This window comes from Drosophila biarmipes, chromosome 4 (genome assembly GCF_025231255.1).
Source record: "Drosophila biarmipes strain raj3 chromosome 4, RU_DBia_V1.1, whole genome shotgun sequence".
Taxonomy (NCBI): domain Eukaryota; kingdom Metazoa; phylum Arthropoda; class Insecta; order Diptera; family Drosophilidae; genus Drosophila; species Drosophila biarmipes.
The window spans coordinates 409834-435445 of NC_066614.1; the positions used below are offsets into that span (position 1 = coordinate 409834).

The 25612-nt window shown below is 32.5% G+C and overlaps 1 protein-coding gene across 29 annotated transcripts; it reads left to right on the plus strand.

The window, feature by feature from the left end:
* The first annotated feature begins 859 nt into the window (after positions 1 to 859).
* On the plus strand, positions 860 to 24949 carry LOC108024910 (uncharacterized). 29 transcript variants are annotated; one of them, XM_050887042.1, is made up of 15 exons: positions 860 to 930; positions 1008 to 1065; positions 1292 to 1334; positions 3478 to 4032; positions 4773 to 4847; positions 8543 to 8608; positions 8666 to 8758; positions 11302 to 11556; positions 14586 to 14670; positions 14909 to 15097; positions 19174 to 19404; positions 20213 to 20640; positions 20689 to 20803; positions 21851 to 22243; positions 24168 to 24949. In XM_050887042.1, the coding sequence occupies exons 3-15, from the start codon at positions 1311 to 1313 to the stop codon at positions 24827 to 24829; spliced, it is 3171 nt and encodes a 1056-aa protein (XP_050742999.1). In that variant the 5' UTR covers positions 860 to 930; positions 1008 to 1065; positions 1292 to 1310; the 3' UTR covers positions 24830 to 24949. The 29 variants fall into 29 exon arrangements, 27 of the variants coding, with proteins under 27 accessions (XP_050742999.1, XP_050743017.1, XP_050743013.1 ...); XM_050887044.1 differs by having other exon boundaries at positions 875 to 930; positions 1008 to 1059; XM_050887056.1 differs by lacking the exon at positions 3478 to 4032 and having other exon boundaries at positions 862 to 930.
* The last annotated feature ends 663 nt before the right edge of the window (positions 24950 to 25612 follow it).

Consider the following 25612-nt stretch of genomic DNA (forward strand, 5'->3'; position numbering starts at 1 on the left):
AAGGAAGAACGCTTTAGTCGAGTGCCTCGACTAACAGATAACCGTTATTCAGTTTAAGGAGGCAAAAGGGAAATGGAGATATATAAACAGCAAAGCTATATTTTAGGGCGTGACCTGCTATTTCAGTAGATGTTATGTGGGCGGCAGGCAGATTTAAGAGATTAAACCGTTTGTGGGCCGTAGAGTCGGCGTGGCACATTTTTAGGTCAGTCAATACAATACCTATTGATAATATGAGACAAACACACTTCAGTTAAAATTGTTTCTATCACATAAACTTTAGGCGCTATAGATCGTTGCTGATTGTGGGCGTTATAGTGGGCGTGGCACCCCTCTGATTCCAATGAAACATGTCAAAATAATATGCATTTTTCGGTAAAGATATACATATATATTAAAGTTAACGTTATCGTTAGCTTCCTTTATCACTTTTCTGAAAATCGGAAAGCTCTAAAAACGGAAAGGGAAGCTCTGTAAGGGCTTGCCGAAGATAGCTTCCATTCTTGTTTTTATTTAGTGCCGATGACGGGAAATTAATAAATGAAACAAATTGCTCAATATACTAAAATGGTCCGATATTTAGAGAAACCGTTTTTCATTCATATGTTTTGCGAAATCTAATAATCTTTTTAAAACTTTAAAAGTGATTAATGAATTGAAACATTTCTGTTAATGAAATCTGTATACGGCATTACTCTGATCACTTGAAATAGTGCAGAGATGCTTTAGCTTTTAGAGTCTAGTGTATTCGTAAAGGTATATTTATAAAAAAAATTGTTTGTGTTTGTTATTTTTTGGTGTGTGTGAGATTTAAATTTAAATTTTCCGAAATGTTGTATGTGGAAGAGTCGGTTTTATAGTAAATAGCCAAAATGTGGACAGTGTGGAAGCTATCTTTGTTGTGCACTCATATTCTCGAAATACATAGACGTATGTATACGTGTTCATTCTTTTGGTCTATACAGATTTTAGTTTTATTATTATCTTTCAATAATTCGATTGGACAGTATTGTATGCAGTAAACATTTTCTACTCTGAGCACTACTCAAAAATAAGCAGGTAAAAGTAAGTATGTGAAAAATATACAAGAAAGAATAATTATTTTATTATAAAATATTGTTTATGTTTTCTGCATTTATTGTATTGCGTAAGAACAGCACCACTAAACTTTTGCGATACCTCGTGTTTATATAGTAGATATATTTGAAAACGATAAATGCTGCAATTTAAGCACCTGTTGCTGTTTTCCCTGATATCATACTTACTTAATTAACCTTATATTATTTTATAGATTGTAAAAGATTTGAGAAATGGATCCCGCTTCAAATATTGTGGTAAGTATGATAAGTCTATAAAAATCGGTTACGATGCATTTTTATACCCTTGCAGAGGGTATAATGATTTCAGTCAAAAGTTTGCAACGCAGTGAAGGAGACGTTTCCGACACATTAAAGTATATATTCTTGATCAGCGTCACTAGACGAGTCGATCTAGCTATGTCCGTCTGTCCGTCCGTCTGGCCGTCCGTTTCTACGCAAACTAGTTTTTCAGTTTTAAAGCTATCGGAATGGAACTTTTCCAAAAGTCTTCTTTCTATTGCAGGTAGTATATAGGAACAATCGGGGAAAAAATTTAAAAAAAATTGTATCTTCGGTGATTCTTAACATATAACCTTCTAAGCTTGGATATAACATTTTTTAATTAGTTCTGAATTTTGAATTAAATTTTATCAAACTCGGACGACTATATCATATAGCTGCCATAGGAACAATCGGAAAATTAGTGGTAACATAATATGAAAAATTATATGTTCAGTGTTTTTTAACATATAACCTCCGACGCTTGAAAATAACATTTTTTAATTGGTTTTGAATTTCCTATTAAATTTTATCAAAATCAGACGACTTTATCAAACATTATATAGCTTTCATTGAATTAATCGGAAAATTAGTCGGACACTTTTAAAAAATTTTATTTTTGGTGTTTTTTAACATATAATCTTCTAAGCTTGGAAATAAAATTTTTAATTAGTTCTGAATTTCCAATTAAATTTTATCGAAATTGGACAACTATATCATATACCTGTCATAGGAACGATCGGTGGGAATCGGTAGTATGAAAGCTTTGGGGCTTTTTGACATATAATCATATAATATTTTAAATATAATTTATTTTATTTTAAGGAATTTCGAATTCAATTTAATAAAAATAGGACCACTCTAACATATAGATGTCAAAAAAGTGGTCTTAAAAAAACAATGAAATAATTTTTTTTAATGTCACTGAAGTCCGCAACAATCATTAAAAATTGCATGGAGTTACTAAAGTGGATTATTTCTTATAACTGCAAGGGTATACAAACTTCGGCTGGCCGAAGTTAAATTCCTTTCTTATTTTTAAATTAATTCTTTATTTTACATAATGTAGGTATATTTTTTATCCTATAAGAAAAAAAAATTTGATACCATAAATGTAGCATTAGTAGAAACGTAAATATAAACTATATTTTTTCTGATTCAGTCAAGTATCAGGTTTTTAATAGGTTTGCTAATCAAAATTAAATGTATGTGTATGTTAAATTTGTTTAACGTGAAATGAAAAATCATTTTTTTTACCAGTTACTCGTAGCGATAAAGAGAAAATTATATTCTGAGATTAGTATGCAACAGGAAGGAGAGCCCCAACTCCGTAAAGTATACATATTCTTGATTATATTCATTAGCCGAGTAGATTTAGCTATGTCCGTATGCCGTGTCAAAGCTGTAATCTTAAACTATAAAATTAAGCTTGCTGTGCAAATTTAAGCTCACACGCGACCCAAAACATTGGCTTTTACAGTATTAGTGCTAAAAAGAAAATTGTATTTAGCATATACTTACGATTGAATTTAAAACTTTGGCGACCACATTTTATTGCTGAAACAAAACCTAAATAATTAATAAACTGAAACCTATTGTTCTCGCCAATGCTTGTCAATAGAGCTGGAATCGATTCTTTACTTTTCATAATCGATGCATTCAATCCTTTCGCTTCAAAAAATCGATTTAATCGACTATTTAAACTAACACGGTTGAAAAAGAAAATAAACATTCAAATTTAATTTATTTGTTGAAAATACCAAACGCTGATAAGAAACTTTATTTTACACATTTATTGTTTCAATATTATATAGAGATCATATACACATTCATTAGGGATTGTTTTGATAGTACAAAAATATGATTTTATGAAACAGAATAAATTCTCAAAAAAAGAAAGTTCGTCACGCCCATTGTAACTCTCTTTTCATCGTTTTTTGCGTTATATTTTGGGATTAAACTTACATATATGTAGTAGGGTTGATATAAGGCTGCTGGGCGGGAAACCTTCGCAGATTAAGGGGTGTCTGATCCTAAAAGAGGTCCAATATTTTCTTCTTTATTTATTTTTATTTATTAAAAGTAAAGTTAACAAAGACGTTTCTTTCACAATCTTAAGGAAAATGTAGTTGAACCAAAAAATGACAGTGCTGGTGTAATTCAAATGGCTCCTGAAAATATTGACCACTCTATCGAAAATCAGAGCACTACATCAACAGATGATAAAGACGATGCCGATTTAATAATTGATGATAGCGAATCTGATGAATATAGTTCAGATAGCAAAAAAACTGCAGATGTAGCAGAAACTGAGGATTTAATTAAGGTTACAGAAACTGCTAAGACCTCATTGTTATCAGATGCGGATGGCACAGTTGAAATAAATGAAAACACAGAAATGAAATCTGAGGACCCCATCATAGAAGCCTTATCTATTAAATCAGACCAGGAAACTTCGGTTTCAGCCAATACAAAAGTCGATAAAAGCTCCACCGTTTCGGAGGAGAATCCAAAGGTGGATGTAATAGATGCGAATACCATAAGTGTAATCTTACCCAATGCTTCAAAAGCAAATGTTCCACAAGATACATCAACAATTATAATTGAAGACGACGAAGTTAAAAGAACTGAAGAAGTGGTATTTAAAAAACGCACGCAATCGTTGACGGAAAGAGTATTTTTCTTTACAAACTAAATAATATAAATAACGTTCATGCTTCTAAAAAACAGCTTTTTTAACATTATATTAATACAGCGATTAAATTCGTTTAAAAAGTTAAGCTCTCGAAAATAAAATTCCTTTCGCGTCGAAAACCATTTTTAAACATATTTAACTGCTAACTGCTAATTCCAAGGAAATTCTTAAAAATGGGTGCTTTAATAAAATATAATGTGTTTAAAACTTACTTTGTATTGTACTCATCATTTTTTGGTGTGTATTTCAACATGTCCTTTCAAACAGTAACCATTTTCTTTGAAGTTGACAAAGTAGTCCATAAACCAACAAATTTCACTTCTGACTTATTTTTCTTTTTTTCTAAAAAAATATTTCTTTGTCATTTTGTTTAACAGTTTTAAATTTTCTATACGTTCGATAAAGTAATGCAAACACCATTTATGCGGTGAAAAATAATAGGCAAACAACGGTAGCCCAGAAATCTTTTGAATATTTTCAAATTAGAGACATCAAAATTCTTAAGGACAAACAAATGGAAGAAAATGTTTTTTTTTTAACGCTGCACACGATTAAAAATTTTTTAGTTTTTAGTTTGTACAACAAGGACATAACATAGGAAATAACAGCAATTTTGTTTTCTTTTTGCCCATATTTTTTTGCTGCAAGTAAAAAACAGGTTGCTAAGGCTAACATTTTATTTAGTTTAAAAGCTTATAATTTTATTATATTATTACCAGGAAGCCGATGAACCTAAAACATGTGAACTGGCTGCCGAAAACTCTAAAAATGAAGTTGCGTCCTCTATTGAAAACGTAAGTTAAAGGTTATTAGCCTTTATTGTTAGCCTTTTTACTCTGATGTTTAAGTTCTGCAACAATTTTGTATGGTATTTTAAGTTAATATATAACATGGGTAATAATAAAATTAAAAAAAAAAATGCCCTTTCTTCTAATTGAGCTTTGAAAAGCACCACTTGTTATTTAATCCTAACTAAGCATACATATACTATTATGAGCGCTTGTATTATATTTTTAACGGAAAGAATAGGCGTATAATTTTCTGGTTTCATAGATTTTTCAAAACATTGGCAATTTTAAGTAGTTCGCATGTTTCGGGTGTACAAAATTGAACAATTTATAGCTGTCTTCTACAAATAATTTTTCTTATATTGGGCTGTTTAATATCGTCTATAGTTTTCAGGACCCCAAAATCTTGTTTTGCGTATCAAACAAAAGCACTTCTTAACAACGTGAAAATAAAGTGACGATCGCACCTTCAACAAACGAAAGTTCTGATATCAACTTCTGTGACTTCCACAATGATTACTTTTAAACGGAGCATCCGATTTTGTGTAATTATCTCCTCCGGCCTAAACAGATCATATTCACTTTTACACTTTCACCGCTCTTCCTTCCAAACCAATATATTATCTTAAAGTCTTGGTATGCAATCCTTTTAGTTTTTCCAATACTTTTCCATTGATGTATCATTTTCATTTCTTTCTATATATATGCAAAAGCGACCTCCTAGTGCGCTTTGTGACTACTTGGACTGCCGTCCACAGTGGTATAAGTTCAAGAATTTACCAAAGCTGGGTTCGCATTGCAGATTCTTCAAAAGATTTATTGTTGTGGCCTTGTCTCAACCTTGCCAACAAATGGTATGACTATATCTAGCCAAGCTGAATTTTATACATTTTGAAAGTTTTCTCAAAGAATTCATACTCAGACCTCTGCGTGGTGGTTAACAGCTCGCGGCGAGTCCGAGTAAAGGTCAATAGTTCGGTTTCACAAAAAAATAAGTAATTTAATTTTTTTTGAGCCTAGGACACCCTTTTTTGTAATATTAATGAACCCATTTTCTCTAAATAGCTGACTATATACTCTTGTGGGCAACAAGTAAGGTAAATTTGTAAGGAAATATTTATTTATTATTTTATTTTATATCAAAAATCAAACCTCGGTGTCTTTGGATTTTGCACAAGCAAATTTCACAAGGTTTAATTTGGTGTTCCTGTGTTATTCCCAAAAGCAAACATTACGGGGGCTTTTTAAACTTTTGTGACGAAAATGTGATATACGACCTACTAAATAAATAGATTTTCTTTATTTTTTACATTCGGCACGCTTTATTAATATTGTACAGCTAAACACAAGCACAATGAATAGCAGCACGCCAAATGTAAAAAACATTACAAAATGTATTTAATGCTGGTAAAGAACACTGAAAAAATCAAAACCTAAAAAATTTAAAATAAAATAAATTAAACAATTAAAAAAATGTTTTTTCTAAAGCTATAATATATCTTGATCAATTAGTGAAAACATCATAAAGATATCTTTAACCTTTCCAAAGATTTGGAATAATGGCTGAAATAAACTTTTTCTAACAAGTGCCAAAAATGCCATATTGTGATTTCCTTTTGTCGTTGTGAACTGGAAAAGCAACAACGTTCGATTAAAATCGGACCTTTGGAACAGGGGTGCAAATAGAGTTTGGCGACGCACAAAATAAGGTCAATGCTCAGGGAGTGTAACAACATTTTTGTTGATTAGCACGGGTATTTTTACAAGAATGTTTCGTATGCCATAAGTTGAGGAATCTCAAGGGCTATACACCTTATAATTTTATTCGAAATCGTTAGCGCCGTTGTAGAAAAACCAGGAAAAAGATTTTAAAACTTTATTACTTCACAAGTTAGGGGTATACAATTTATAGCTGTTTTCCCGACAAACTAGCTAGTTTTTCAAAAGGGATGTTTCTTATTTTGAGCTGTTTAACATCTTCAAGAATTTTTAGGATTTCAAAATAACGTTTTGGGACAAACTGACAAAAAAATTAAATTTTAATTTTGAGAGGACTCAGAAAATTTTCTTTTGGGTATTACTTTTGAACGGAGAATCCAATTTTGACAGTTGACGCGTATTTTAAGTGAGAATAAAACTAGGTCGATAGCGGGGGTTAATTGTTACCACCGGCCAGATAAAATGTTCAAATTTTTAACTTTTTCACTTTCACCCCTTTTTTGCCTACCCTAATTGTTTTTTTTTAGTCTTTGAATGCAATTCTTTTAGTTCTTGCAATATCTTTCGATTGATATATAACTCGAAACAATTGGACTATTACTGTAGATTTTGATTCCTTCTTGATGCGCTTCGTCACTGCGTGGACTGTCGCATAGATTGATTTATTTTTGTGGAAAACACATAACGTTGAAATACAATTACATAAGAACCACCCCATCCCAAAATTTGAGTGATCTTCAACTTAATTACACTAGTTGTCATAAGTATTTGTACAAAAATTAAATAAACTCATAATTAAAATTTTTTTTTACATTTTAGTATCGACGGAAAGGTCACTTAAATTACGTTTAAATGATATAAGACTTTAGCATTTAGCCCTTATTAAAAATGACTAATTTGTCATTCCATTCAAAGCGTGCTGTCCGCGAGTATTTGTATTTGTTGTTGTTGCTGTCTTTGAATAAACGCTTTCAAAATGTGTACGTCCGCAATAAAGCTGTTGAAATATTTAGCTCCGGGTTTTATTCGAAATATGTACCTTTACAACCTTAAAAACGTTCTTCGGTATTTTTATTGTTTTTTTAGTTTGTCTTCAAATGGTTTATAACGGTTTGATAGATTATTCCAGCTCGTGGCCGATGCTACGGCTGCCGGTATCTTTCGACCAATTCAGTGATTAAAATTACATAAACACAAAACATAATTTTAATGGCAGCTTATCAATCAATCAAACATGTGTTTAAAAGAGCTTTAACAAGAAAGAAAGTTAAATTCGGCAAGCCAAAGTTTGTATACCCTTGCAGTTATAAGAAATAATCAATGTTACTAACACCATGTTCAATTTTTAAATTTTTGCTAGCTTCAGTGATATTAAAAAAAAATTATTTCATTATTTCTCAGACCTTTTCTTTGACGGTATTATATCAGTCCGTTTTTATTAAATTAAATTTCGAATTCTTAAAAATATAAAAAACATTCCCCATATTTAAAGATAATATGTCAAAAAACACCGAAGATATAATTTGTATTATAGTATTTTCCAACCAGTTTTCGGATCTTTTCTGAAATCATTATACCCTCTGCAAGGGTATAAAAAGGTAAAGCATGACCCCATGCGACGAATAAAACTAGAACTACGCGCTTGCAGCGACAACTTTCTAAAATAATGAAACCTTTTCACATTATCCCGGGATGTTAAAATACCAGAAGTAACTGTCAGTTTTGCCAGTTTTGCTCATTAATTGTTTATTAGATCTGACATATGTCTCTCTTGCGCGCTCTTACAATAATCATTTTTTCTAACACAAATTTGTTCTAATGAATAAGCCGAACAATGTATTGAAGAACAGCATAAGGATGAGTAAACCGATAATCTTATCGGATTATTACTTAACAAGTAAAATGGGTTTATAAAATTGATTGTCGGTACATCAATTACACTTAATAATTATATTATGACACTATTTATTCATGCTATTTAGGTTAATGAATTTAAAGAAGTTGGTAAAAATGCTGTTGAAGACAAAGACTTAAATGTATTTAATGAGGTATGTTTCACATTATATACCTAATGCTTCAATGATTGTTTATACCTTGACTTTTAGACACAGCAAGGCAAGGAGGCGGAACAAGTCACTAACCAATCTGACCTTTTAAATGACGACACTACAGAAAGGGATCTAAGATTGTCTAGTCAGGTGAGTAATTAAAATACTTCAATACTTTTTTGATTTCTGTTTCAAGGTAGTTTGCGACTTTTAAAGAATTTCGCAAGTGGAAAACGTAGAAAATAACAAAAAATATGAATTCAAAAGCGTTGTGCATATAAGCTTAATCAAAAACACCTTTAAACGAGGAAAATATCTAGTGACGATCATGATATCAACTTTTGTGACGAAAATGTATTATACAATTATACGAATAAATTATTTTTTCTTACTTTTTTTACATTCCGTACGCTACTATTCAATATGCCTGGGCTTAGTTGTACACACGTTTTAACAAATTATGAAAATGAATTTATTCGGCAGATCGTATAATCAAACAAAAACACTTTTGAACGATGTAACAATCTAGTGATGATCGCTGTCAATAGAAGCTACTAAATAAATAAACGTTCTACATTGTTTCTCATTCGTCATATAGTTTTTATGGAAGGAAACCAATTTTAACTAAAGTTATCAGTTTCGTTGGAAAAACCGGAACAGGTAGAAGAAATCGCTTTTAACTTAAAATTTACATTATAAGGGCTACGAATTTTGATTTGTCTTTCGCTTTCGTGTGCTGTTTCTTTGTCTCTCCGGATTAGGCAACATTTCTTTTTGGAACAGAAAGTCTAATAAGAAACTTTTTTTGGAATCACATAACTATACTTCCTTAGTACAGGAGCTCACTGTGGGCGTATGGCGAATGTGTGCCCTAGTCGTCAGGAGCATTCAATGCCAGACAAAAGGGATTTTATTAAAGATGTCAACCTGTGTACCATACTTCAACCTTTGAAACTGGAAAGCTTTTAGCACCCTACAGATATTGGCTTATGATTTGATTTGTGATTATTGCTTCGAAGTTCTTTACCGTGCAGTTAAAAAAAATAAGATGCATTGAATGGTCAAGAAAATCGAGGCTAATTTGAAAATGTGTGTGTCAATTAAATCTTACTCACTACAACGTTTAATAAATAAAACTATATTACCAGTCTTGACTTCATGGTTCATTCCCGAAATGGCAGCAGTGCGGCTATTTTGTACCGTCAAGTCCAGTCCTTTTTAAACTACCCCAGCCGAAAAAAAGGTGAAAATCCCTTATCCGGAAATCTTTTCTTATTTTACCCTTGCAGAGGTTAATATAACTTCAGTCAGGAGTTTGCAACGCAGTGAAGGAATCGATTCCGACCCCATAAAGTATTTATATTCTTGATCACCATCACTAGATGAGTCGATCTAGCCATGATCGTTTGTCCGTCCGTCTGTCCGTTCATCTGTCCGTCTTATAGCTCCCATAGGAAATGGTAACAAATATTAAAAAATTATATCTTTGGTGTTCTTTAACATATCTCCTTTTAATCTTGGAATTTTTAATTAGTTATGAATTTTTAATTTAATTTTATCATAATCGGCCGACTAGATCATTTAGCTGCTATAGAAACGATTGGAAAGTTGGTGGTAAAATAATATAATATATTTATATACCCTTGCACTTATAAGAAATATTCAACATTAGTAACACCATTTAAAATTTTTAGGAATTGTTGCTAGCTTCAGTGATACTAAAAAAAACTAATCTATTATTTTTCTGATCGTTTCCTTAAAATGAATTCGAAAGTCTTAAAAATATAAAATTTGATATTTCCAATATTATAAGATAATATTGCCAATATTATAGGATAATATTGCCAAAATTATAAGATAATATTGTCAATATTATAAGATAATATGCCAAAAAACTCCGAAAAAAATGTTGAATTTAATTTTATCAAAATCTGACGTATATATAATGTACAGCTGCCAGATGATACCTTTGGGTAACGTTCGACAACTCTGTATAGACATCGTTTTATCATTTTGTGCGTTATGTTTTTTTTCTATTTCGTTATTTCTTTGCACTTTTTAGATACCTAAGGCAAATTACAAGCAAAAGTTCAGAAAACCGTTAAATGTGTTGCGATAGAAAAAAATAACATACATTTTTTTTAAGTTTAGAACAACTCACTGCAAGTTTACCAAAATGTAGCTAACATTCTAAAATTTATCAAATCGTTCCGCACATTGTCACTAAAAAACAAGAAAAAACTCCATAATATTTGCACAAACAACCAAACTGTATTTTTTACATAAGCCAAAGTGTGAAAATGTAGGCGAAACGTAAACAAAAATGTTAGCTTCGCAGGCCTAAAAATGACCCACCAATTTTAGAACGTTCCTATGACACCTGTATGATATAATCGTCCGATTTTTCAATTCGAAACTCAGAACTAATTAAAGGAGCGTAGGATACATTCGATTTCTTAATCGACTTATTTGTTTTCTTTTTTCTTGGAATTTATTTTTTATATTGCTTTCTATTCCATATTCCATTTTACTGTGCACTTTCTTAGCGGTTCTTTCTAATAAAGATTCCGAGAATAGAAGATATCGATGTACGAGGTTTCTCATTAACGATAGTCAACGTTTGTGTTTTTCTTGCAAAATAGAAAAAAAAATGTTTTTTTAAGTATGTTTTAATTTTTAATTTTATATTACAGGCTGACTTCAATAACCAAATTCTGGACATTATATCGGACATTGATATAAATATAAAGGCCCAGGAAAAAATAACTCAACTTAAAGAGCAAGAACTGAAGCTTATACAGAAACAGAACGAATTGGCAAATCAAATACATCAGCAACAAATCTTAGCTCAGCAGCTGAATGCCAAAAATACAAATAAACAAAGTCAATGCCAACAACAAAATGCGCGTGATGTACTAACACTACATCAAAATAATTTCGTCGTTAAAGTAAGTATTACACTTGTAAGCCTTTTATAAAAAAATTATAATTATATTGCATTTAAGTACATTTTTGGCATTCTGTCTCAATTTTATGTTTTTTAGCGATTTAGAGTCGCTGGTGAGCGGTTTTGTTTATCTTGTGATTAGAAAGTTTTAAAAAGTATTTTATTAATAATGGTAGTTGAGTCTTCTTCCGCGTATTTACTTTACATTCAATCAATATTTTCGTGTTCATTAATTATTTTTAAGTCTTAACAAAACAGAAACCTAAACTCTTTGTACTATGCTAGGCATCTGTTTCTTATAGCTCTCTGAAATTTCTCTCCCGTGCCTTTTCATTTCAACTGGGTAGAGTAAAGAGGTATACGAGGAATATTATAAGAATGTCAGTTGGGTCACTTCGGTACTTTAAAATCTGTGGAGGATAACGCATCCCATTTAACTTCTAACCTTTATATCCGATCAGTGCCGCCAGTACACACGGGTACTGAATGCTCTCGAAGACAAGGCAAGTCAGCAAGAGGGGTCAAACAATACGAAGCTTACGGTGCCTATAGGTAAAGTAAGCTCTTAAAGAGTCTCTAACATCGATACCCAACGGATGATGTACAGATGATGGTGGTTAAAAAAAGAAAGATACCCTTGGTTTTTTGTTACAAGAAAAAAATTGTTAGTGTCTCGCTTAACCCCTGAAAACACATCTGCAGATGTTTTGGAACTTATACAACAAGAATTCCCATCGCAAAATATTACAGTGGAAATTTACGTTTCCTTATTTTATTTCATTAAATTCTAAAACTGTTTGGCTTTATGATAAACTAGCTGACCGAACGAACTTTGTTCCGACCCGTGAACATGCCACGTATAATTGACCATGGCAATAATTAAGCAGTTTTTTTTTTTATTTTATTCGAAAAAATACAAAATAAAATTAAATAACTACATGACCATGGCAATAAATAAGCAGTTTTTTTTTTATTTTATTCGAAAAAATACAAAATAAAATTAAATAACTACATTAATCATTGCTGCAATCGTATTGAAACGCAGCTCGATTCATATCAGCTAAATATCTTGTTCTGCGTCGCAAATTATCTATTTGTTGACTTCTGTTGCTCGCTCGACGATTCTGCATTCGGACCAGCAATAACCTTAAACTGGTTTCTAGTGAATCTTTATGGCACATATACCAAAAAAAGCCGGCAGGTGGCGCTTTACAATATTCCTTTACTGCTTCTGCATCTCCATATTCAATTTGCTCCTTCAAGCTGAGTAACGGGTATCTGATAGTCGAGGTACTCGACTATAGCGTTCTTCCTTGTTTTTTTTTTTCAATATCACTCAAGCTAGCAACAATCCTTACAAATTTAATCGTTTATTATTTCCTATATCTGCAAGGATATATAAACTTCGGATTGCCGAAGCTAATTTCCTTTGTTGTCAATTAAGGGGGTCATTCCGTGTTGAGGTCAAAAAAATCGATTATTTTATTTGCATAAATTATATCCAAAACTTATGTAAAATATGTGGATAAGAGGTTTTTCGATATTCGATGCCGTTACAAAATTATAGTGCTGAGAAGAAATACGTTCCGACGCTGGCGCTATTCATACTTTAAAGTTCAAACGCGTTTATCTCGAAACCTGGTTTTTTTATGGCTGATCGCCTTGAAATGTATAGTAAAGTAAAATAGAAAATAAAGCAAAATAAAGTTTTTTTGGTAGAATTTTACATGCAAAGTCGTGTAAAAACTTTTTTTTCATATTCTTTAAATCTTTTACTTTCGGTCATAGCCACTGACTGACAGATTAAAATGCTTTTTGATTTTTTCAAATCGGTTCAGCTGGTATCCTCATAGCCAGCGGAGTATTTTTTTACAACTTCTATTTTTGTGCTCTAACTTCAAAAGTTTTTATTACTTTTATTACAAAATATTCTTGAATTTACATTCTTACAAACATAACCCAAATATATGGTACAAATTTCCTTTACCCGTTCGTTGAAAAACATTAAATAACAAGAAAGTAAGTTACCTTACCGTTGCAGTTATTAGAAATAATCAACTTTAGTAACACCATGTGAAATCTTTAAGAACTGTTGCTGACTTCAGTAATAATAAAAAAAAAATGTAATTCTTTTTTTTCAAACCATTTTTTTGACATCTATATGTAAGAGTAGTCCGATTTATATTAAATTGAATTCGAAATTCTTAAAAATATAATAAATTAACTAATTAACCAATAACTATAATTTGTTTCATATTATTTTCCACCAATGTTCCGTTCGTTCCTATGACAGCTATATTATATGGTCGTCCGATTTTGATAAAATTTTGTTCGCAATTCAAAACCAAAACCGTAAAAAAACAGTTAAAAACGAGACGACCCCTTAATAGTGTTTAATGGAAACACAGATAGACAAAACTCACACTTATAGTGATTCTTTTAAGTGATGCAAAGTGTACATATTGTACATTTAAACGAAAGCTTCTTGTAGCATATGCCCCTACGCTTGCCTTGACGTTTAAGAACAAGAGTTTCTATAATTAGCATTTTCGCTCACATTACACATTATGTGTGTATAAATCTTATTGATGTATAAATATACACATTTATTTGTATGAAAAAACCCGTTTGTGATATTTTAAATTCTATTTGTGCCTTTGAAATTTAGTGGATACAGACTGCATTAAATTTCACGAATATTAATAAATAATAATAAAAGTCTGAATCCAATCAAATAAAAACGATAAAAATGAATTGCATAGTAGATAAAAAAAGAGGCTATCGTCCAAGTGATCTTATTGATCATAGTAAACGGCAATTTTTATTAAACCTTAGTAAGCAGCTGTGGCAAAACAAAAATGTACTATAACTCCTTCTAAAATATTTAAATTTCAATAGGATTATTTTTATAATAAATTACTACCAATGTTCTATTAATACATTTTAAAATCTCTGTGGTCAGCTGAATAATTTAAACACAAATTCAATAAAATAGGATAAGTTAAAATATATTCTTATTTACTTGAATAGGAATCCACAAATATATCAAAGAACATTGATTTGCGCAAAATATTTACTCCTGCGACCGATGCTACTGAAATATTGCCTAAAAATAGTAAGTACTCAATATATTAGTAAGAAAAGATTATACGTAGCAGTTGTTTTTGACAAAGATTTCAATAAACATCAACAGTGAATCTAATAACATGAATAATATGCGCGTGTTTTACTTAATATAATAAGTTTTAAAGAAATGCCTTGCTTGATATAACATACGATTTTTTTCTGATCGAACTTTTAATTTAATTTTAGTTTATCTTATTTATGTTCATTCTTTAACTCATTTAAAATAGGAAAGCTATATGCCTCGTCTGCATTTTATTCTCCAACACTACACCCCACTGTGGAAGACCAAGTTGAGCTAGCACGAAGAATATCACATTCACTAAGTGATATTAGTAACCAAACCTCTAAGGGCCAGTCAATGTATGTCAATCGAAAAAAACGCTCAGACAAATGGGTTCACGAAGGTAGATCTCAAGGTAACAGTTTTTTTGAATATTATTTTGTTAAAAGCGGTTCTCACAAATGTATTACCTAATACTTAATAAATATTTATAATTAAAGTATAGTTTAGAGTAAATATATAAAATATCTGAATACAGGCGCCTTCATTTTAATAGCTAAGTTCTCTTGTGAATAGAGCTACTAACATAAACGTAATATATTAAATTTTTTTAAACTTAATATATCGTTTAATATCCAAAAGTTGTCTATCTTCGGCAGAAAACTCCGATCATATCATTATACCCTTGCAGGGGGCGCTGTCACAGAGCCTTAAGAACCTATCCAGCATTAATACACATAGAGAATTTTTCAGGTACCTTGCACTTAAATTTTTGTACTCAAACATTCAGCATGAACAAAAATTTTCACTTTGAGTGCAAATTACAATTACTTTAATAAAATTTTTTGCTGAATTTCTACTTAAAATGAGTACATTTGTCATTTTTTCTGGTCACTTTTCCTGAATATGAGTACAAGCTGAACTTGTTGTAAGATATAATTTAGATTACATTTTCGAAACGAGTATTCCCTCTACTTATACTAAGAAATTTCATGCGGTCAAATTGATAAACACGTTTTTGAAAGTAAATTTCTAAAATCTCAAATAAAGAACATTTGTGCTTTAATTCACAACCACATATATATATTGATGCAATATATTTACAGTCTTTGTTTATTGTATCATTATTTATCACTGTATAAATACAATTTAAATTCAACTAACCTTAAAGTTTCAAAAGGTCCAAAAGAAATTTCCCCTTCACAAAAATTGTTTCTTAGCTCTGCACTCATTGTATGTTGTGTGGGAGGTAGATAGATTTAATCGTTCTCTCCGTTTGTAGGCGTTAGAGTGGGCGTGGCAAACATTTTTTAGGTCAGTCGATAGGTATTTTTTTGATTATACCACCACAGTATTTTACGATCTTAAGGATAAGCGCTGTTATTCATCTGTTTTTCTCAGCAGAATAATGGAATGAGTATTATTTCCTTTAACGACGTTTTATTTTTTTTTATTAAATGCTAAGTAAATTTAAAATATGGTTTTTATTCATAACATAAGTAGAAAGCAGTAACCACACTAGAAAAAATACCTTATTAAAGAAATTTGACAAAGTATTTTAGGATTTATAAGGACGTCATCCAAAAGCGGGCAGCAGAGAGATAACATTTGTGACTTCTTAAGTGACTTCTAGAAGATGAAAACTATCGTCCGCGATATGGCATTCGGATCGCGGAAGTCACTGCCGTCGGGAAGAAATTTGCCACTTCGGGAAGTCACTTCGGCGACTCTTCTTGAAGTGTCACCGAAGTGACTCCGAGAAGAGCCGCCGGCGTGGCACAATACTTCGACGGGAGTGACTTCCGCGGTGCGAATGCGATATTGCCGAAGTGACTTCTGGAAGTTACTTAGAAGTGACACAACCGATGCTTGTAGAAGATACCAGAAGGGCCTCTCCCCTTTGGAAATCTTGAATAAAAAACTTGTTTTTACATGGTCGGCAATATTTTTATATAAGGTCTTTGCTGTCGGAAATGCTGCTTAATAATTTTATTTATGTCCAGCATGTCTGTTCACTAAAGAAATGTAATAATAACCATTTCTAAAATAAACAGAAGAAATATATTTATAAAAAATAAATTTGGAGAAATTACCTTTCATAATTAGGTGAAGAATCTTCGAATGTTTACTTCACTGCAATCGAGCCAGGTAATGTGAAAATATCTTGAACTAATCGTACAGCTTTACGTATATTCGCACTCTTCGTTGAGTTGGACATTTTAATGTGTTGTACAATTTAAACAAGAAAGGAAGTTAACTTTGGCAAGCCGAAGTTTGTATACCCTTGCAGTTGTAAGAAATAATCAACTTTAGTAACACCATGTAAAATTTTTAAGGAGTGTTGCTGACTTCCCGATAGTTCCTATGGGAGCTATAAGATATAGTTGTCCGATCCGGCTGGTTCCTACTACCTGCAATAGAAAGAAGACTTTTGGGTAAGTTTCAGCCCGATAGCTTTAAAACTGAGAGACTAGTTTGCGTAGAAACGGACAGACAGACGGACGGACATGACTAGATCGACTCATCTTGTGACGCTGATCAGAAATGTATATACTTTATGGGGTCGGAAACGTTTCCTTCACTGCGTTGCAAACTTCTGACTGAAATCATTATACCCTCGGAAAGGGTATAAAAACTCCGAAAAACAAAGCAACACACAAATTCGATACAAAACTGGACTGACCACAAGAAAATATTGTAAAATGTGTGCTATCGTCTATCTATCGTCCAAAAGTGTCTCAGTAGTTACTTCTTTGCTATCGAATCGTCTTTCTATCTTCCAAGAGTGACTTAGAAGTGACTTCTGGACGATAGGCGATAGAATTATTGGCCTTTTGCTTGCAGGGGGATGCCGCATCGGCAGATAAAATCATGAAGTTCGGGTCATTAACTGGAATATCAATATCTAGTGGAGAATTGAGATTACTTACATTACATGGACTGATTCAAAGTCTTAAGCAGAAGTTAGGACAAAGGGATGATTTGCTGTTAGTAGATTAAATCCAAAAATCTGGGTAATTAAGTCACTAATGAATCAGCTGTGATTGTGCCCTACCTCGATAGGTTAGCTAGTGAGACAAACGACGTTCTAAAACTAGACAAGAATGCCAAGCAGCAAGGCGATATTGTAAATCGCCACCTACCCGTTATTTCAGTATAAATATGTTATTTGGACGGCAGACAGATTTAATCGTTTTTACCGTTTGTAGGCGCTCGAAGGGGCGTGGCAAAAATTTTTTGTAGGTCAGTCGATAGGTATGGATAAGACAAATAGATTTCAGAAAAAAATGTTTTCTAGCATGAAAACTGTTGCCACCACAGTTTGGGATAAGTATTGATGAGACAAATACATTTCAGTTAACATTTATTTTTTATCATAAAAACTGTAGGCTACAAATTTTTCCGGATTGTGGGCGTTAGAGTGGGGGTGGCACCAGCTGAAATAGAAGACGATAGCAATTACACAAAAATAAAAACTAAATATTACTTTTCTTTGTATATATTTTATATGATATTTTACTTTAAACATTTTTCACATTATTTTGCTTTGTAAACTTTATTTGAGTTTGGGGCAATGGCGTTTGCGTTCTCATTTTTAATTTACACTAAACTATACCATAATCAGAAGGAAGAAAAAAATATTTAAGTCCATAGCAAGAACAAATTAAATGTGTATACAAACGTGAGAACCGGTTATTAAGGAAGGTTATAACAAATTGTTCTTTTTAACTGAACCAATAAGTACGCAGTCATTTACTTCTTATTTATAGTACAAAGAACTTAAAAAAAAAAACAAGAAATAACGCTATAGTCGAGTGCTTCGACTATAAGATACCCGTTACTCAGCTTAAGGGAGCAAAAGCGAAATGGAGATGTACATATAAGCAGCAATGCGATATTGTAGAGCGCCTCCAACCCGCTATTTCAGTATGTTTTGTGGGCGGAAGACAGATTTAAGCGTTTAAACCGTTTGTAGGCGTAAGAGTGGGCGTGGCAAAATTTGTTTAGTTTTTAGGTTTTTTTGTTTTTAGGTATTGATGCGACAATTTCATTTTAGCAAAAAAAATTCTATCATGAAAATTGTGGCCACCACAGTTTTGGGTGGTTTGTGGTCGTTAGAGTGTGCGTATCACATTTTTTTAGGTCAGTCGATAGGTATTGATGAGACAATACATTTCAGTTAAAATTTTGTTTGTGTCATAAAAACTGTAGGCGCTTAAGAGTTTCTCGGATTTTGGGCGTGGCACCCCGCTAAAACCAAATTGCGCTGCGCCGGAAGCGCAGCATGCCGAGTCTGACAATTTTTGCTCGACTAGGCTAGTGCTCAAGAAGATATATACTTCATGGGGTTGAAAACGCTTCTTTCTACCTGTAACATACTTTCAGACGAATCTAGTAAAAGCTTTTACTCTACGAGTAACGGGTATAAATATAGTTAACTAGTAGCTCTCGTTATTAAGTAAAAACATTCACAATCGTTTAAATATTCAGGGAATGAGAGCTCCAGTGACGTTGTAGATCCATATAAAGAGAATTCCGAAACGAATTCCACATTGGAACTTAGAAAGTTGGAAAAAATGCCGCTAAAGCTTATAATGAACCCAAACGGAAGAGTCCGTGATTATAATTCGCTCAAAGATTTAATTAACGTTGAAACTGGCCTGTTATCGCCTGACAATTGCGCTGAACTAATAACTGCACTTCAACTTCATCAAGGACGAGGTAATTTGTTTAAGTTTATTTGAGAACTGATTATACCAACACAGTATTTTACGATCTTAAGCATAAACACTGTTACATTATATTAGATCTCATCTGTTTTTTTCTCGCAAAATAATAAAAAGAGTATTTATTTAAAGAAGATTCTTTTTTATAAATCGCTAAGTAAATTTAAAATATGGTTTTTATTCATAACATAAGTGGAAAGCTGTAACCACACTAGATAAAATACCTTTTTGAAGAAATTTGTCAAAGTGTTTTAGGATTTATAAGGGCGTCATCTAAAAGCGGGCAGCAGAGAGATAACATTTAGAAGTGAATGCCGCAGCGGCAGATAAAATCATGAAGTTAGGGTCATTAACTGGAACATCAATATCCAGTGGAGAACTCAGATTACTTACTTTACTTGCTGAAATTGATCCAAAGTCCTAAGCAGAGGTGAGGTCAAAGGACTGATGCGCTGTTAGTAAATTAAATCCAAAAGTCTGGGTAAGTAAGCCACTTATGAATCAGAGGTGCCCCAAATGAACGTTGCATTTAATAAGACATAAAATACAAAGGCGTAAGAGCTCAGCAATTCAAATCAAATTTAAAAACAAAAAATATAAATTATAGAAAAGCTTAGATTAGACCAGAAATTATTTTTTATTAAAAAGACCCATATGTTATTATTATTTTAATGTTTTTACTTTTACGTACATGCTATGCTTTTTTTTGACGCTCCCGCCGCCGCTCTTACCGCCGCTACCACCGCCACCAACGGCTGCAATACAACCAACCCACAAACCGCTATCTTTTTATGTATATGAAGGTGCCGAACTGTTTGCAAAACGCCGCAGAAAGGCTGATAATTGGATAGTCGATGAAACCAATTTAGAGACTCAAAATCCTCCGTCTGGTATTCCAGATTACCAGCAGTATCAACAAAAACCGGCTACATCACCAAACATTTTGCCAGCATATTCTGATGCAGGAAAACATCGCGTTCAGTTGAATATTCATCAAAATCAGTTAATTGAAAAATATTCAAAGCCAGGATTGCAGGTGGTTCAGTCTCCTTGGGATGCAGCTTTACAAACTGGTTCGGCCAGTACGGCGTTTTTGGAAGATAAGGATAGCAAAAGTCAATGTCTTTCCCCTGCTGCCGTATCACCAACACCGTACTTCCAAAGTGGTAGGAGGGATATAACGGATACTGTGGAACCTACGCACTATAGTCCTCTGAAAGATTATAAAAATGTATGAATTTTCTAATTATTAAACGTAAATAATAGTATCATTTTTCAGGCCAATGCTTCTACACCGCAATCAATCAATGTACCCTCGAATCCCCAAAGGGATCTTGCATATACACCAGCCGTTGCTCAGGGCTGGGGAGGTCGCAATGTGAAACTACCTAAAGGTTAGTATGGATTTACGAATACGTCTTGTGTTCGTATTCACACAAGAGATTTTATGACAATTATTTAAAAACAGGTTACTGGAAAATAAATCTGAATAAGCCGATAGATAACATTTAAAGAAATCGCGTACATGGAACTTTTAAAATAATAAACCTATAGAGATCAGCATCACCAGCTCAGTCGATCTAGCCCTTTCTGCCTGCCCGTTCTTACGGCTGTCCGTACTTCAGTTCTACTCTTTCTGCGCAAGCTAGTCACTCAATTGAAAGACTATATAAATATACATACATGTATGCATATGAAACGCTCTCAGATATACTATCGGATTGCGGGTATTTTGCTCACCGACTATTCACTCACTATTGGTGTGGCTCACACAGCCACGTATTTCCTTTTTTTAATTTTTTAATTTTATGATATAGTCGTCCGATTTTGATAAAATTTTATTCGAAATTCAGAACTAATTAAAAATGTTATTTCCAAGCTGAGCAGGTTATATGTCAAAAAGCACTGAAGAAATAACTTTTTTTAATTTTTCCCCGATAGTTCCTATGGGAGCTAAAAGATATAGTTGTCCGATCCGGCTGGTTCCGACTTATATACTACCTGCAATAGAAAGAAGACTTTTAGCCCGATAGCTCTAGGACTGACTAAACTGAGACTAGTTTGCGTAGAAACGGTCGGACAGACGGACGGACATGGCTAGATCGACTCGTCTAGTGACGCTGATCAAATATATATATACTTTATGGAGTCGGAAACGTTTCCTTCACTGCGTTGCAAACTTCTGACTGAAATCATTATACTCTCTGCAGAGGTATAAAAAGAGCTTGTGTGCTAAAATATAAGTTTGGGAAGCTATAGCTATAGAGGAAGCTAGGGTATTGGTGGTTATGCGCGATTGGAGATATTATTTTTTAGTTATTGAGCGCCTGGTACTACTTCTAGGGGATTCTCAGATCTCTTAGTTCTGTTTCAGGTCGTAAGGAACAATAAACTATGGATATTCTTACTTGTTGTTTTCTTTGCTAATTTAAATATTTCAGAATCTTTGCAATATTCCATAACTGAATCATCGCCACAGACTCGCCTCCAATTTTACTTAAATAATGATAACCTGACTTCCAATTTTGCCATAGATGTGCAAAGTCGATTATATGAACTCGAAAAATTTCAAAAATTATTTTTGGAACACCAGCCACTTGAAATAGAAGTGTTACGGAACAGAGATAGAGCTCAAGCTCATAATAGCTGTAAAGATGTAATGCTAAAATTTGAAGTTGAATTATGTGATAATGACAAACAAGTCAAAGATGTCCTAGATGAGAAATTAAATGTGCGAGAATTAATACAATCTTTTGAACAACAGAATATATCGGAACTAAGCCATTCTCAAAACGGCCTCGCAGCACCAATAAAATACGACAATAAAGGCAAGGGTAAAATATTTTTTTATTGTTTTGTGTTTAATATAAACAGTGTATGAGAATCTTATAAGAACCTTAGTTTATGCGTTTAATCAACTAGAAATAGCCTAGTCCGTAGAGCTTCTGCATCTTTGATGAATTTTACATTACATTTACATTCAAATTTGACACGTTATCTGATCCAAGGCTAAAGATAGTTTAACTATAATTTAGAAATTCCGTACAAATCGAAGATTTGGTACTTTGACCAGGATTTTCTATGAATTTTTGAAGATTTAGGGCTATGATGAAAATAAATTCCTATTTAAGAAATGAAAGTGTACCAGCAAGTATTTTTTTCTATTTTTATAAATATATATTATTATTATATATTTATTATTATTATAAATGTATTATTTATATATACATTTATTAAAGCTAGCTATAATTTCAATGTAAAACCATAAAAAAAGACAAAAACAAAAATTAAAATATTTGAATAAAAATATTGGTTTAGTTTATTACAAAGTTAAAAATTAAGCCTATGTCATATAGACGAGTATAAAATATGCCTAAAACATTAAATACACATTTTTTAACTTTGTCCTTATTTAAATACGACCTAAAATATATCGTACAAAAGAAGTCCGAACATATTTATATATGTAAGTACAAATATTAGTTTACTATGTTTCTAGTCCATATATATTTAGTATTTATGGCACCCCCAGATCACGATAAAAATAATATTATTTATATCGATTATGATATTCAAAATCAAGAGAACGGCTTGTTCAATAGAGCATTCATAAGAGGCTTTGACAGAGACAAATATATTTAAATGCCATTTACATGAATTTTTTTGTGGATAAGAAATATTTCTATAAAGTAACATTAAATTGTTTAGTTTTTTGTTCAAAGCTAAAATCAAGCCAAATACTGCGTTTTTTTTTAAATTTTCTCCAACGAATCCCGAGTCCAAAAATAAAGTTTCACTCGTGAATATCGCGTGACATGTCAGTTTGCACGCATAAAAAATATTGCCTTCCTCAAACATTTGTCTGAATCCTTAGCAATCGCTCCTGATTAAGTGTAAGGGCAGCTTTAATTAATTATTTACCTTTTAGAACGGTATATAGCCTTTCGTGGGATTTTTATTGGCATAAAACATTTCAATATGCTAATTTCGGCTAACGGAACTAGAACTATCAGGATAAAACTCATAATCACCTTAAAAATGAAAGTATTTTTAACTAAGATCAATGCACAACATTTTAAACTTAATGTTCCACTTACCTGTCCCTAACATCACTTTCACTATAACAAATTGAATCTAATATTCCATGAAACCGGTTGAAACCGATGTTAAAGCGTATTGTGGTTAACCGATTCAAACAAAAGTTAAAATTAGTTGCATGTAATATTTATTTTTTTAAAGGCGGTTTTCTATCATTGAAAAAATTTGAAGTTTTTGTTTTAATGTCATATTCGAAAGACTTGGACGATGGTAATGAGAGTGCGTTTTAAGCCAGAATAATTAGATAACTCAATTGACGTAGGCAACATAGTTCAATGTGTGAAAAAACATCGTATTTGCATTCTCAGCTATACCGCGGAACCTGTAGGTGATTAAACACAAGTTTGTATAAGACTTTTACTCAGAAGGACCCAAAAAACCTTGGAAAACTAGGAATGGTTAGTGAAAATTTCACAAAGTACAATTTTGTGTTCCTGTGTTATACTCGTATGAAAACTTGAACGTATGTTTAAGCACTACATAAAAGTTTTAACAGAATTCAAATCCTTGTGTATGTACATATATATGAAGTGTGAATCAAAATATTAAATTTCAGGAACATATGTAACGTCTGTTTATGTTGAAACTTATTGTATCATCATTTCAAAAAAGACTGTATTGCAATAATTTATATTTCGTGTTTCTATTTGATTTTTACAGGCTTATACGTACCGAAAGAGATATCTCTTTCTAGCTATGCAGCACCTCCACAGCAGTACGCCGGTCACGATGCACATTTTGAGTCGCCGAACAATGGCTCTGCTTCGCGCCCTTTATCAAGGACCAACTTTTCTACATACCAAAGTTCTGTTGGAAATAATGGAACTGGCCAGTTCCCAATATCAAAGGCGTTCTCACCCGAATTAGGCACTGTACCGCCAAGGCAGCAGCTGTACGCGCCGTCTAGCTATCAAAGAATACCCGCATTTGAAAACGTCGCGCCTCAGGTTAACTTTAACCCTGCGCCTTTGACCTTTGATAAAATGGCAAGATACGAACAACCCAACAGAAATAATTCGACTAGTGCAAGCTCACAGTATCTTAATGTGAAACAAAATTCGCGAGTGCGTAATGTTTCGCCAACACCATTTGGAATTGTACGTAATGAGCATACGTCTGGATCTTCTTTTTCAACTGGGTCAATTGGATCTCCCAACAGATGTGGACCATTGCCTGGCAGGCCAACTTCTCCACTATCGAACAAAGTTCCAATCTTTAACCAATGTGCCAGAGGATGGGGCTCTATTTCAGACAAACAACAGACCTATCAAAGTCCATTCTCCTCACCACAAACTGGAAACTTACCATACACTGATTTTTAAAAATTGCTGCACCAGCTTAACGATTTACGACAAATTTACTGACAAATTTATTTATAATATTTAATATTTATTGTGTTCTGTTTATTTGATTTTGTAAAATAATAATGGTACTACAACGGAGATCGAAAAAAATTATTTCATTTTTAAAACTTGTTTTGAAATCTTTATATATTTTTTTATTTTGGGGGCATTGGAATTTCTGCATCTGATACAATAAAGCTTAATATCTTATTATCATTATTTTTGTAAGCGAATATGTTTCTGAGTAGCATATTATTAACACTTGAGTGTCGAAGAACTGTATGCTTCTTCCCGTATTAAAATTAATGAAATAGAAGGACAGAAGAAAGCAAATGGAAGTTTTGATATTTATTAAGAGATGTTTTTTCATTTCTATGGAAATAGAATTTACTAATCCAATTGGTCACCAGCACGAGAGCTAACTGCTTTTATGCAGCGTAACAATAAAATATTTTGGCTGATGAAAGTGTAAAACGTCTTTTATAGTCTCAGGTTTGGCATTCCTTATTATACAGTCCCGACTGTATCGAACAAAAACTAAAGTCTTCCATCAGGTATGTTAAGCGGCGGACAGGCCAAATTAAATTAAAAACCACAATTAACCTAGAAATACAGGTGTTTTATATATCAAACCTATATACACTAGATTTAAGCAATTCAGGGCAGGGGTATAGTTTGAGACATTTTGCAGTTGTTAGGTAACCGCAGTTTGGTTTTTAATATTCAAAAGAAGTATTTATCGCAGCGACTCACACCCCATTT